This window comes from Sinohyriopsis cumingii, chromosome 1 (genome assembly GCF_028554795.1).
Source record: "Sinohyriopsis cumingii isolate HCF-2022 chromosome 1, ASM2855479v2, whole genome shotgun sequence".
In the NCBI taxonomy this organism is placed as follows: domain Eukaryota; kingdom Metazoa; phylum Mollusca; class Bivalvia; order Unionida; family Unionidae; genus Sinohyriopsis; species Sinohyriopsis cumingii.
Window position 1 is genome coordinate 91145358 of NC_142961.1, and position 13666 is coordinate 91159023.

General features: G+C 33.6%; 1 protein-coding gene across 1 annotated transcript in view; it reads right to left on the reverse strand.

Moving 5' to 3' along the window:
- LOC149807334 (alkaline phosphatase-like) overlaps positions 1 to 13666 on the reverse strand; it is a 28405-nt gene that overhangs the window by 4111 nt on the left and 10628 nt on the right. The window contains exons 6-9 of the mRNA XM_089936795.1: positions 9497 to 9599; positions 6908 to 7057; positions 4290 to 4481; positions 688 to 822 (exon numbers count right to left, since the gene is read on the reverse strand). Coding sequence (XP_089792921.1) covers positions 688 to 822; positions 4290 to 4481; positions 6908 to 7057; positions 9497 to 9599 — 580 coding nt within the window. The remainder of the gene's footprint in view (positions 1 to 687; positions 823 to 4289; positions 4482 to 6907; positions 7058 to 9496; positions 9600 to 13666) is intronic.

Here is a 13666-nt window from a genome sequence, read left to right on the forward strand (position 1 = left end):
CCGCATGGCCATAACACAAGCGTTACTGCCAGGATTCAAAATGGTATGTGAGTTAGGTAGTACCGTCAATTTATGCAAGGATCACCTATAGGTAGGTCGCTGTATGATTGCTATACCAGTACAAGCATAAACACAAATACATGTTTGTGCTTATTCAGTCTTATGTATTTAGTCTTGCGTTCATATATATATATATATATATATATATATATATATATATATATATATATATATATATATATATATATATATATATATATATATATATATATATATCTTACATTCGTCGTATGTGTGGATAATAACAAACTATTTTATTCGACTGTTTGAAATGAACAATGTTTATGTTGTGTCTGAAATCCAAAGTTTGCAATATTGTCAGACACCTTTATAAGGAAATCACTGTTCCACGATGCATTATAAATTCCTGGACAATAAGAGCGGGATATAGGTCGTGTTTGAGCCGTCATCACAAATAACGATTGCTAACTTCAGTACTTGAACAAATAGTAAGGTCATCACATTCATTTGCGGTGGTTTGTAGAAGATTTTATGACTTCATCCATGATAATACAACCACACACCCATATTAATTAAAAGAGCGTGATAATCATTTTTGCAAGACTTTGTTGTACAATCAACGTCAGATAAATATGTTTTATAAATAAGAGAGTCCGTATGGCGTACCTGTGTTCACTCTGGTAATATTACCCCTATGACCAGAATGCACGTCGTAACCGGGTCCATCAAGATAGAGCAGAGTGGTGTAGGGAAGACCATCAGAGCCACGAGAGTAACCACCATGACCATCATCAACTTTGCCTGCAAAGCCAAAGAGGAGACAGAAAAATAGCTTTCATCACGTGACTTACGATTTTAAATTATGATTCCTGTTATCACACAGTATTAGGCTGTATATTAACCAGTATGAATATTAATAATAGAAGCACTATATGAGACCCGAGACAATATGTATCTCAGGAAACATGCTGTTCGGAATTTGCATAAAGTACCAGTAATGTCTTTTGCAGCTGATTTAGCGTTTCTGTCAGTATGGGATACAGTTTGCATGTTGCTTGGTACTATTTCGTATTCAATCCTGTTTTCTGGTTCTATGCCATCTCTCTCCATCTTCTTCGTACCGTTTTGTACTTTTCATGACCGTTAACAAGTATAACTGCACCCGAAGCGTGAAGTGTCCATCCGTTTTGGCACAGTTCTTGATGGTTTGATTATCGTCTTCATACCGTTTCCTGTCGTTGCTGTAACATATGATAGTGATAACTTGTCTTTATTGTGTCCGTGACACATATTGCGCATCTATGAGGATTCATGTCGTAGTATTGATGTTGGAAGTGACGTAAATGTGGGCAAGTTTTGGAGCGTGATTAAGGACAGAAACTAATATATGTTATGTCAAACACGTCTAATTCGAGCATTTCATTTTTATTTTTGTAAAATATAATTCTCCGAAATGGTATCGAATGTAGCAAAATTTTTATGATCTCTGATATTTACGTGTTATGCAGTGCTCCACGTAAAATACAGAGGGTGTTTCATATAAAATATGTATTTTATGGTGTCTGGAATTTACGTCTGTAGACAATGCTCAGTCTAAATTATACGTTATGAGGTACAAACTATTTTCAAAATAAGACCTTGCATATATAAATAGGACAAAAGTTATGTTCAGAGGGGCTTCAAAGTCATTAAAGAACAATTCGTTAATCACAAGGATCTTGGTAATATTTGTTTAATTATTTGTTTATATAATTTTGCTATTTGGCCCCTACTGTACAGAACAGGAATTAATTCAGGCTATAAGTTTTGTTCAGGCCTTTTTCAGTTTTTTGTTTCTTTTTTACATGATAGATTATTTCCAAATTAATTTTGTATTTTACACAGCTTACTAATTATTAATCAAAGAAATGATATATCATATGCCAGTTGTATGTTTTGGTAGAATTATGTATTTTTTTCTAAAGATGCAATATAGCATCTGAATATTTTCAGGATGTTGGATGAAATTGACTAGAGTTACTCTCCTTGAACAACAACATTACATCTGATATATTTTTCAACGAGTGAACGGTATAACTTTTCAGACAGAATTTTGTTTGAACGAATTTTTATTCGCTCGCTGAAAAACTCTTTCACATAACAAAATTCAGGCGCAGATGTAATTTTTCTTTAAAGACGCTAAATAATCTTCTGCTTTCATTTAAGAATTGCAACGCCTGTTAAATGAAGCGTTTGTTTCTGTAAGAAAGGTATTATTCAGACGAATACATGTCACGTGCATTGATGTGCAAACATGTCTTATCCTGCTTATTTTCACCGTACAAAAGTCAATATGTCAGTTTAACGTTCAACTTACTAATCTCTCCATTGCTATTTTTAGAATTTAAATCATTATACAATATTTCTTAGAAAATTCGTTGTTGGGGAAAATAGTCGACGTAATTCGGCGTTCTTATTGACCCTACAACTGACCCCCGTTTTGGGATGAGCCTGGTAGTTCAGCTGTTCGCATGTTGGACCCCAACACACGAATACTGTGTTTGATTCCTTGAACCGACCGGGTCAGCTATTGCACGTATTTTGTCCTTTGGAAAGAAACCTTACTATTATTGACCAACCAACATTAACTGAAGCCACTTAGTAAAAAGACCTTTCTGTTGGGCTTAGTGCAACTGAGCTAGAAATGTTGGTGCCAGTGCCTGATGCACACCAAAAGTCAGAACAAAGAATTGAGAAAAAAAACTCGTACACATTCTCAAGTAAATACACACGAAGGATCAAGCGTTTCAACTTAAAAGGCACCACAACCCTTTGAACAAGATTGTCCTGTCACTGACACTTTTTATATTTGGTCTACATCTGTTATTTCCGAGACAGCCGAGTAAAGCTTTAATCTACAAGCACATGAACTTGTTATCTTCTTACGTATATACTCAGAAAAAGTTCGAATCGTCCATCTGACAATCTGCCTCACCTGACCTCTGAGGAAAAGAAATGGATCATCAACTCCGACATAGTATTTATAGACACTCCTACTCGTGGAAGAACACACACACAGATATATATATATATAATTTCATTTTATGCTATTGATAATGTAAGATTGTATGTTGAACTTGACCTTGTCCAAAATCAAGTTAATTTTCCACCTGACCTGAATCATTGATTATGGTTCCATAACTTGACGTTTATCTCAATCTGTGTTTAGAACTTTGGAAATCCCCAATAAAATTGCCAGGTTTACATGTTGTTAAATATATTTTTACATTCTGATTTTAGAGATAGACGTTTAATTATAGCTAAGATATTATTTTGTAAACATTATAAACCTTCCAAAACGAAACTTTCCATTAGGTAATATTTTTTTTTAGAAAATGCTAATTATGACTTGAGGTCAGGTAGAGGACTATATGAGCTTATTTTGTTAGAAATTAATTATTCGTGTTGTACAATCTTATCAGAATCAGTTGTATTAGTGTTGTGAAATTTATTTGGGCGGATATTTATTTATTAAATTTATTTAATTGAATGGATCTTCTCTGGAAATACAAAGTCTCAAAAATAACATTCTTGGAAACAGTGACTTGAAATTGTACTGAAATTCCAGATAAAAGATTTAATTCTTGGATTGTATTATTGTAATACAACAAAAGACGTTTGTTGGTACATCAACACGACACTGGCCACCACAGGCACATCAACACATTCCGCGTTGGATTTAATTTGGATTTCCGATAAAGTTTATTCGGAACTTTTATCATTAGGACTTTTGTTTATAACTCTAGGATCATTTGAAATGAATTCGCAAATACTGTAACTTCCTTTTTTACATTTTCAATATATATATATATATATATATATATATATATATATATATATATATATATATATATATATATATATATATATATATATATATATATATATATATATATATATATATATATATATATGACACCATAAGAAAAATATCAACATTTGGTACAATTACGATAAAAATTATCAGTAGTAAAATAAACGTTTCATGACATAAGTTTAATCCAAAACTTTCTGGCAATTCATATATTTGGGTCTGTACTGAAATTGTCATTTTTTACTATTGTTAGGGCCGGGCCACCATGGTGATAGGCCGGGCAAGTCCAAATGATTGGCCTAGTAAGGCACATGTCTTCCTATTTCATCATATTGGTGGAGGCAGCTTTAAAGTAATATAAACTGTACGTTTATTTCGAGAAAAAAAGAATTATAATATAAATGATTTTCTGTACCTAAAATATCGTTCCCTCTCGATGGATATCCTACTATATTCATGGTGTGACTATGATCGGCAGTTACAACAATCAATGTGTCGTTACGGTTAGTTATGCTGTCACCTTTGGCAATCGCTTTGTCGAAGGCTAAAGTGTCATACAGGGCAAGGAATGCTCTTCCTTCGTGGTGTCCATGGTCTATCAAACCACCTGTGAAATGAATTTTGCACTATTATATATCTGTAGTTGCTATTCGACGCAAAGTAGCACCAAGGTTATGATTGGTACTTTTGTATTTGATTTTTAGTATGCATGCATGTGTGTATGTGTATCTATTAAGCGTTTAACGGCATGTCAGCCCAATCGTGGCTATCTGAGATATAATCAGGACAGTATGGCCACGATATCGTATACTGTACTCTTGTCCCGTATCTGGATACGTCTAAAATAGAGCAAACTTTAAGAAGTGCGTGTTTCTATTGCTTGTTATTCGTAACTGTCCATAATACTGGTCCTATCCGTGCACATCCGACATTCATGATGGCATTGAATTCACAAATTAAAATAGTTCTGATTGGCTGTACTAAAATCTAATTTTTTAATATAATCTATGTTTTTATATATATCTCAGAACATGGGGTTAAATGCGAATGTAGGCATAAGCTGTTATGTTAGTTAAAGAAACGAACGAAAGAAAATGCAATGCGGAGTTGACTTATGTGAAAAGCATTTTCTTTTATCTTAGAGAAAAGAAACACATATACCATTTGCAATATCATGTTAAGCTGGTATAGTACATCAATCCTGCAATACATTCAAACACTCCCGAATGTGGCCACTTTAAGAATTGTATTAATGTTAGTTACTATTATATGTTTTAAGTGTATAACTGATTAAATTCTATTAAATCGATACAAAAATTAAATAAAATACATAGCAAGTTGAAAATTGGTACAAAGTACATTTCCTTCTCATAATTAAACTTTAACTTGTAGCACAGAAAAATATCGTTATACGTATCGTATCGTGAATTTAGTAATTAAGCAAGGTCTGTCTCACGGAACAATAAAGAACACACATACAGACACACAGATACACATAAAACATAAGTATTTACGTTGTATCACAGAAACGAAAAATTATTCTGAATATTGAAGTGGTTTAAACTTAGAAAAGAGTATAAAGAAATAACTAAACGTCTCGAGGGACACATATATTCTTTAATTAATGCCAATAAGTTTTAATACAAGCTATCATCACATTAGTTTTTATGCTGCTGGGCGTGGCTTATAAATCACATCATTGCAATCAGTTAGTATTTCATAGGGCACTGTCAAAAACACGCATTATTTTTTCGCTTCTAGCTCTTCACTCCAGATAATATTGCCAGTACGAGAAAGATATAAAAGATAAAGTATTTACATTACAAGGGAAGGAAGTCCCAAAACACAATAATAACAAAAACAATAATAAGAACACTACTACTACTACTACTACTACTAATAATAATAATAATAATAATAATAATAATAATAATAACAATAATCATCATCATCATCATAATAAATTGGCGTCACTAGAGGAGCGTTTGACTGAGTGAACTGACAGGAAAGAAAGTGACTCCTGGTGATTTAAAGAGAATAAATTTTGACAAGATTATTTCGTTTAAATCAAATAATAAATTCAACATTTTTGTCAATGTATGGATGACCCAAATATTGCACGCCATGATGTACATGACGATTTTAACAAAAGATGATAAAAGACGGTCCTTCGTCAAAGGATAGATGAAGAGAATTAAAAGGACGACACAGGCAATTAACACAAAATGGGGGAAAATAGCTACATCATGGTGCGAGTTGCAAGAGAATTATTCTGGATATCAAACGAAAAAAATGAACAAAATATAGAAAAATAAATAAACTTCACCAAGAATACACTACATTTTTTACTACACAGTCAACATAATCTAAAGAAGAAAAGGAATGCAAGTGAAAACGTGTTAAGTGACGAAGATGGAGACACTGGCCAGCGAATACATAAGAAGAAAACAAAATAGGTCATGCTATTTAAAAGAAGCAACAAAACAAAAGGTGCATCAATCGTGTGACCGTTTAAGTAATATATCTATTGCGAAAATTATATCCCTGGTAAAATTTATTTAAGAGAGAAAACTATTAGCACACTGTTCTTAGAGGTGTGCATAGAAGAAATATTTCAAAAAGAATGGAGCGTTCAATGATAATAATAATAATAATAATAATACGATTAATAATAATACATAGGATGAAGGTTATCACACACTGATGTAAAAATCTTCAGTGGGCAGGTTAGGTTTTCTTTGATTCCAACAATACTTCATACATGGTATGTGTGATAAATATAGAAGCAATGAATCATTTTATGTGAATGGCTCACTTGGTTGACATTATTTACTCCAGATAAATAATTCTTGTTCCAACCTAAGTTCCAAATTAAAAGCAATAAAGCATTATCTTCAGGATGTTAAATTCTCTTCATCTACAAGTCTGCTTAATACAAATAAAAAAGAAAGTTTCGGAGGCTTCTTATTCAAAAGATAAGCAATGAACTCAGATCTAGAACTGTTTTAACGGGTACAAGAACAAAATAAAAACCTTCTACGAGCAGGAAAAATCCTTTCTTATTTTTGGACAAAATTTGGATGGCTTTCTCCGTCATCTCTTCCAGTGATGGCTCTCCAGCCTTTTCGTGATTAGGATCTGTTCTCTCGTAATCATAATTCATGTGGGAGTATTCAAAAAGACCTGAAAATCATAGTCGGCTTCATATATATATATATATATATATATATATATATATATATATATATATATATATATATATATATATATATATATATATATATATATATACACACACATCTATATATACATCTATATATACATACATATATATATATATATATATATATATATATATATATATATATATATATATATATATATATATATATATATATATATATATATATATATATATATATATACATACATACATACATACATACATACATACATAGACAGAGAGACAGACAGTCAGTGTCTGGAGAAAATTAATATTTATCGGGGAAATGGAAACCAGCATACATGCTTAATTTTGTCGTCGTGAAGAGTCAAAAGACGTTTCATTTAAGACGGTGATTCTGGCTAAAGAATCGAATACTGAAATAGATCTGTTAATTGTAACACACGTCGGCATTGCGTTGTTTTGGATCGGAGGCCTATGATAACATATTACGTGTGATTAAAAACACGTTTGACCCGAGTTATGATTCATCCCGTTCGTACGGGTCAAGTAACCTACGTATCAAATTAAGTTGCATTGTTGAAGTGCCATCGATAAGATTATAAATTGGTGGGGAATTTTGTCATGTTTCGTCTTTTTTTGTGTTGGGATCAATATAGCAGGACAAAGGTATCTGTTCTACATTCACCTCTTTCACAAAATTGTTACTATATTCGGCTCTATTCACACATATACTATACACTGTATTTATGTCATTTAGAGTGTGATATATCACGTTTAAAACTATTTTGTTAAGCAATTTCTATATTCCTATTGCTAAAAGCAAACTTTCATAATGTTGTGTAATAGTCTTATATTCGTTTATATATATATATATATATATATATATATATATATATATATATATATATATATATATATATATATATATATATATATATATATTCTAAAAAATAATAAGAGTGTACATTGGTCAATATTATAAACATAGGAGTGCAAATTACTGACCATTGGGACAGGCGTCCTTAAATAAAGAAGTGAAATACATAAGTTAATTTATGGAACGCTTCACAACTGTCCTTTATGGCCAGGTGTCGTGTAGGTTTAGCTATCCGCTGAGAAAAGTTAAATGTATTGCAACCGGTTGCATAAAAAGATTTTTTCGATGGTATATTTTAGACCGATTTAAGTAAAATTTCTTGAATGAACGCTCAAGTACAACGTTTAAAATGAAAAAATTGCTCGTTCTTCAAAATTAGTCGTCGCTTCACGCTAAAATATAGAGGCCGTAATAACAGTTTCTTTGGTCTGCATTTGTATTCATGTATTGTTTTGTACTAAGAGCAATTTATTGTGAAACAGATTATTGAATGTATATTTCAGTCTGAATTTATATTCTAATGTTTTATGATGTGATGAAATTACCAATTTAGTATCCCATCATTTCGCCCCTTAAGAACAGAGCATTGGGTAAGGTACACTCGCATGAGTGCGCTTTCACAAACTCTCTCTCTCTCTCTCTCTCTCTCTCTCTCGTCGGTTTGATTTAACATGTACTATCATTCTACATAGGTCCAGAGACGTTGTTCTCGTCTTTTCATGAATGTTGGCCATTATCTTGATACGATGGTCGAGAGAGAGAGAGAGAGAGAGAGGCGCCTTTGGATATTTTTTATATTTAATTAATAATAATCAATTTTTAGAACCTTATAATAGGTTCAAGAAATAACATCAACAAAGCCTTAAATGCATTATATATGTTTGTCCCGAAACCAAGACGTATTCGTATATCAAAAAGCTTTATACAAATACTTTAAAATCTATGTTATTTTAAATGTATGCGGTACATACATACATACATACATACATACATACATACATAGTGGTTGGAGCGTCCGCCTCGGATGCGGGAGGTCGTGGGTTCCATTCCCGGCCGAGTCATACCAAAGACTTATAAAAATGATACTAACAGCTGCCTCGCTTGGTGCTCAACATTAAGAGGTTAGTGTTAGGAATGGTCGGCCTGGTGTCAGGATAATGTGACTGGGTGGGACATTATGCTAAATTTCTGCGGCATGATGTCCCAGTGCTACATACATGACTATAAACTGCCACACTGCAGCTATCGTAGCGATGTGACTGAAATATTATTAAAGCTACGTTAAAAATCCAAATCACACACACACACACACACACACACACACACACACACACACACACACATATATATATATATATATATATATATATATATATATATATATATATATATATATATATATATATATATATATATATATATATATATATATTATATATATATATATATATTTATATTTATTACAGAGATTACATTTTCTGTATTATGATTAATGCAGTCACAAAAAGACAAATAAATTGTGAGGAACTGAATTTGAACTTAAGTAAATTGAACAAACCTAGAAGGTAGTCTGTGCTAGACGAATCTACGGCATGAAAGTCAGTTGCGTTCCACACGTATTTATAGTTTTTCCCACGCGTGCGCTTGTCGTCCATCCATTTCTGAGAAAATATAAATTATTTGTTAATTTCAAGTAAAGGAATATTCCTGCAAGCATTCGTTTAGCTTGGTTTGCTGTCGCTTTAATACTACGCGGGGAAGTCACAGATATGTAACATTCATGGGGACAGTAGCTGTCGCAGTATCGCGTCACCCGCCATGACCTCAAATTCAGTATTACTCGTTAGATACAAGGATCAAATTTGTGCATGCGAATATAATTGAATTTTTAATAAAGCTGCTTGTGATCACGGTCGCTCACTGGTTTTACGTACAGTTTTGATTAAGGTCGTCTGCCGACTGTACTTACAGCTTGATTGCGATTAAGGTAGCTTGATGGCTTTAACCATAGCCGTTTGTTATTAAAGTAACTTGCTGGTTTTTGTTACAGCTGTTTGTGATTATGATGACTTGTTGACTTAACGTACAGCTGTTTTGTAGTTTAGGTGTTTTGCTGGCTTTGCTTACAGCTGTTACAATCTCAAGTGAACATATTCGACCCAGATCTGACCAGGGATTATGCGCTGGCAGATGATCTACGCAGGTGACAGTGCGGTAGGCGTTATACACGAAAGTATACAATATTCAAAATGTTTATTAAAAATATTATTGATTAAAGATATTGTCTGTATTATACCAGAGGTATTTATAACGTTCTGAATATTAGTGCTCTATACAACAAAGTTATTTATTAATGAACATCCTCTTAAGGTATTCATCATGCATTTCTACACACTTTCTTAGTCTTATTATCCAATTCAAAAGTTCAATATAGCCGCAATCGCTTAACAGGATTGACGCAGCTATGCTTGATTTTTGAGCCGATTTTCATTACATGTGTTTGTTGTCAGTATTCATCTACATTAGTGATTTCATCATACCTTGGTTGTTCTGTTGGAAAGAAAAGAAAAAAAGAATCCGGCGATGAGCCAAAGAGGTGAGCACAGCACTAAATCTGTTCACTATGCAACATTTCGTTGACTGACTCCAGTCCAGTAAACCTGTCTCACCTCACCTTTGTATACAACCAGTCTAGAAACTTACACTCCACTTCCGACTCTTGCATTTTCATTGTTCTCACTGTTAAAACTGTCATACGGACGTACCAGGGCCCAGCTAAGTGGGACAAATTGTCAATTGATTTCAGACACAAGGGCACCTCTGATCTCATTCAAGAGTGCTCCTCAAACATACCTATTACTTATTTCGACTCCAATAACTGACTTATAGACTTAATAAATAATGTTTACTTTCTTAACTATTGTCAGCATGTTTTTGTTTTGTGATGTCATGATGTTTGTTTCGTAATCGTGTCTTTGTATACGTTTGTATGTCTGATATAATATTTAAAAGAGTTTAGAGCTACGTCAAAATTTGTATTATTATTATTATTATTGATGTTATAATTATTATCTGCCATTTTTATATTCATTCATTAGTAAGTTTGTTCATACACTGGAAAACTGCACATATAACCTCATGGCGATTTTCCAATCGTCTGCCCCTCAAACAATATTGATAACGAGAATCATACAAAAACCAATTTACGCTAAAGCAGGTATGTATGGAGGCTGTGACAAAATTTAAAGGTCTGCTAGTGTACTCACACAACTTTCGTTTATGTGATAAATAAGATATTGTGTAAAATACCTCATCATTAATGAAAATAATGATTTCAAAACATCGATTTCGCGCTCAGCAATTTCCGTTAACACAAAGATGAAGTGACGTACGGTAGGGAACAGAGCATTTCTACTTTCGTTGTTAGTTGCATTCAGTAGTATGTACCGTGCGTTATCCGACCATTGATAGGCGAGATAGTCTGCAGTGACCATTTGAGAGACGATGATTTTTATACCGTCTATAAAATTAAAGAGTCACTTGGCATTATGACCATCAGACGAATCCTGCCAAATGCAGCACTAATATGAGGTGCCGTAGCGGACAAAAGCTGGTCCAAAGAGAAAGTTGCAGTTGAAATTTAGATGTCGTATGTCGAGAAATCCAATAGCACGTGTTGGATCAAATTGCATGTCCTTAAAGTTCCATTTTCTAGCTCGAGATTTTATATTTATATGTTGAATTACACGGCGGTGGTTGAAATTTCAATATCATATGTCGAGATTCCCTAATTCACACATTGTATGTAACTGTTTGTGATGAAAGTTCCATTTCATATGGCGAGTATTTAGATTTCATTTGTTGAATTTCACAGCAACGAGAAGCAGCCTCCTTGTTTAAACATAACGCGGTCCGTTCACGAGAGCGACCTCTAGCGAAGAAATTCAGAATAATTCTCGACCTGTGAATGTTAACTTTCAAACTGAAAGTGCATGAAATGTAATGGCGCCTCATAACTGAATACACGAATGATGTATCTTAATACTCGATATTATTTTTGAAATGTTAAAGTGGACATTGTTTAATGTTATTTTTAACAGCAACACATTATTTCACCATATAAAAATAAAAATTCTGACAAGTACAATAAAAAGTCCAACCAGCGCTGTGTAATTTAACAGATACAATCTAAAAATTCAACACATGAAATGGACATTTCAGAAGAATCAATGTGATTCAACATGTTAAATTGAAATTCTCGACATATGACAATACAATTTCAACAACTGCCGTGTAATTCAGAAGATGCAGTCTAAAAACTCGACATAGACAGCGCATTTTCAACCAGCGGTGTGTAATTCAACAGATGAAATTTAAATACTCAGCATATGAAATGGAACTTTCAACATAAACTCTCTGAACCAGTACGTAATTAGGAATTCTCGACGTATGACATTGAAATTTCAACCACCACTGTGTAATTCAAACGACACAATATAAAACATCGACATAGAAAATATTACTGTCAACCACCACTGTTTAATTCAACAGATACAATCTAAAATCTCGACCTAGAAAATGGAATTTTAAGGACAAGCGTTTTTGATACAACACGTGAAATTGGAATTCTGAACATATGACATTCAAATTTCAACGGCAACGTTCTGATTGGACCAGTTTTTGTCCGCTACGGCGCCTCGTTGGTTACGGCAAGGCTAACAATTTGTAGACCGAGAGAAGCTTTGACAGAAGGGAGAGCTGGCGAGGTTGTTGTTGTTGTTGCAGGGATTAACGACATTTTTCAGCACACGATAGGCTATAAATGGCGGCCAGTATTAATGGTGGAAGAAGAACCCGGGAAAACCCCGGAAATAACACACCGACCCACGAGAAGCTACTCACATTGCTCGAATCCGAGGCCACTTTGGGCCCCAGCTAGCGAGGTTAATATGTCTTTGTATCTTTATCTTGCTATTTGTTGGTTGTTAGCACCTACCCCTCGCCAAAAATATACCTAGCAAAAGAACGATCAATGGGAAAAGGGCGATTTAAGTGGGAGGGTATTTGCAAATCGTAATAGTTATCCTAACCCCACCCCCACCCCAAACGAACCCTGCTTTACCATGACGAGCATTGAAACTACCTCAAAACTGAAGGATGTGTCTGAGTATTAGGTTCGTAAACATTATCCAAGTCGCATTGATATCAATTGGAGTACCGGAAGAGCGTCCAGAGTTTATAGGATGCTGTTGCTAAGCAGCAGAACCCTTTCGACATTTTAAGTCACTATCCTTGACCAGTGTTACGTCACATGCATATACAGTAATACCTCGTGCATTCGCGTTTCTGGATTCGCGAATTCACGGATTCGCGAAATTTTCATTGGTACCCTCTACGTACATGTTTTTTTTTTATTTTATTGAATTGTACCTTCGTTATATGACTTCTGTGACATATGAAGTTTACCTAGTTTACCTTCCTAATAATGACAAAGAAAACGTCAGTCATTAAGTTTACAGTCCCATTCGTTACTTGGTTTTACCTTACTGTGAGTGCAAAAGAAAACGGCAGCCAATGAATTAGTATAGGGGTAATATTAGTATACATGTACCGTACTGTAAATGCGCTAGTGTGGCAAATACCCATTAGGTGATACTGTACACTTTTTTTACGTCAACCATTTATTTCTCTTTTTAAGGGTAATGTATTAAGCTAACTTTTAAATGAA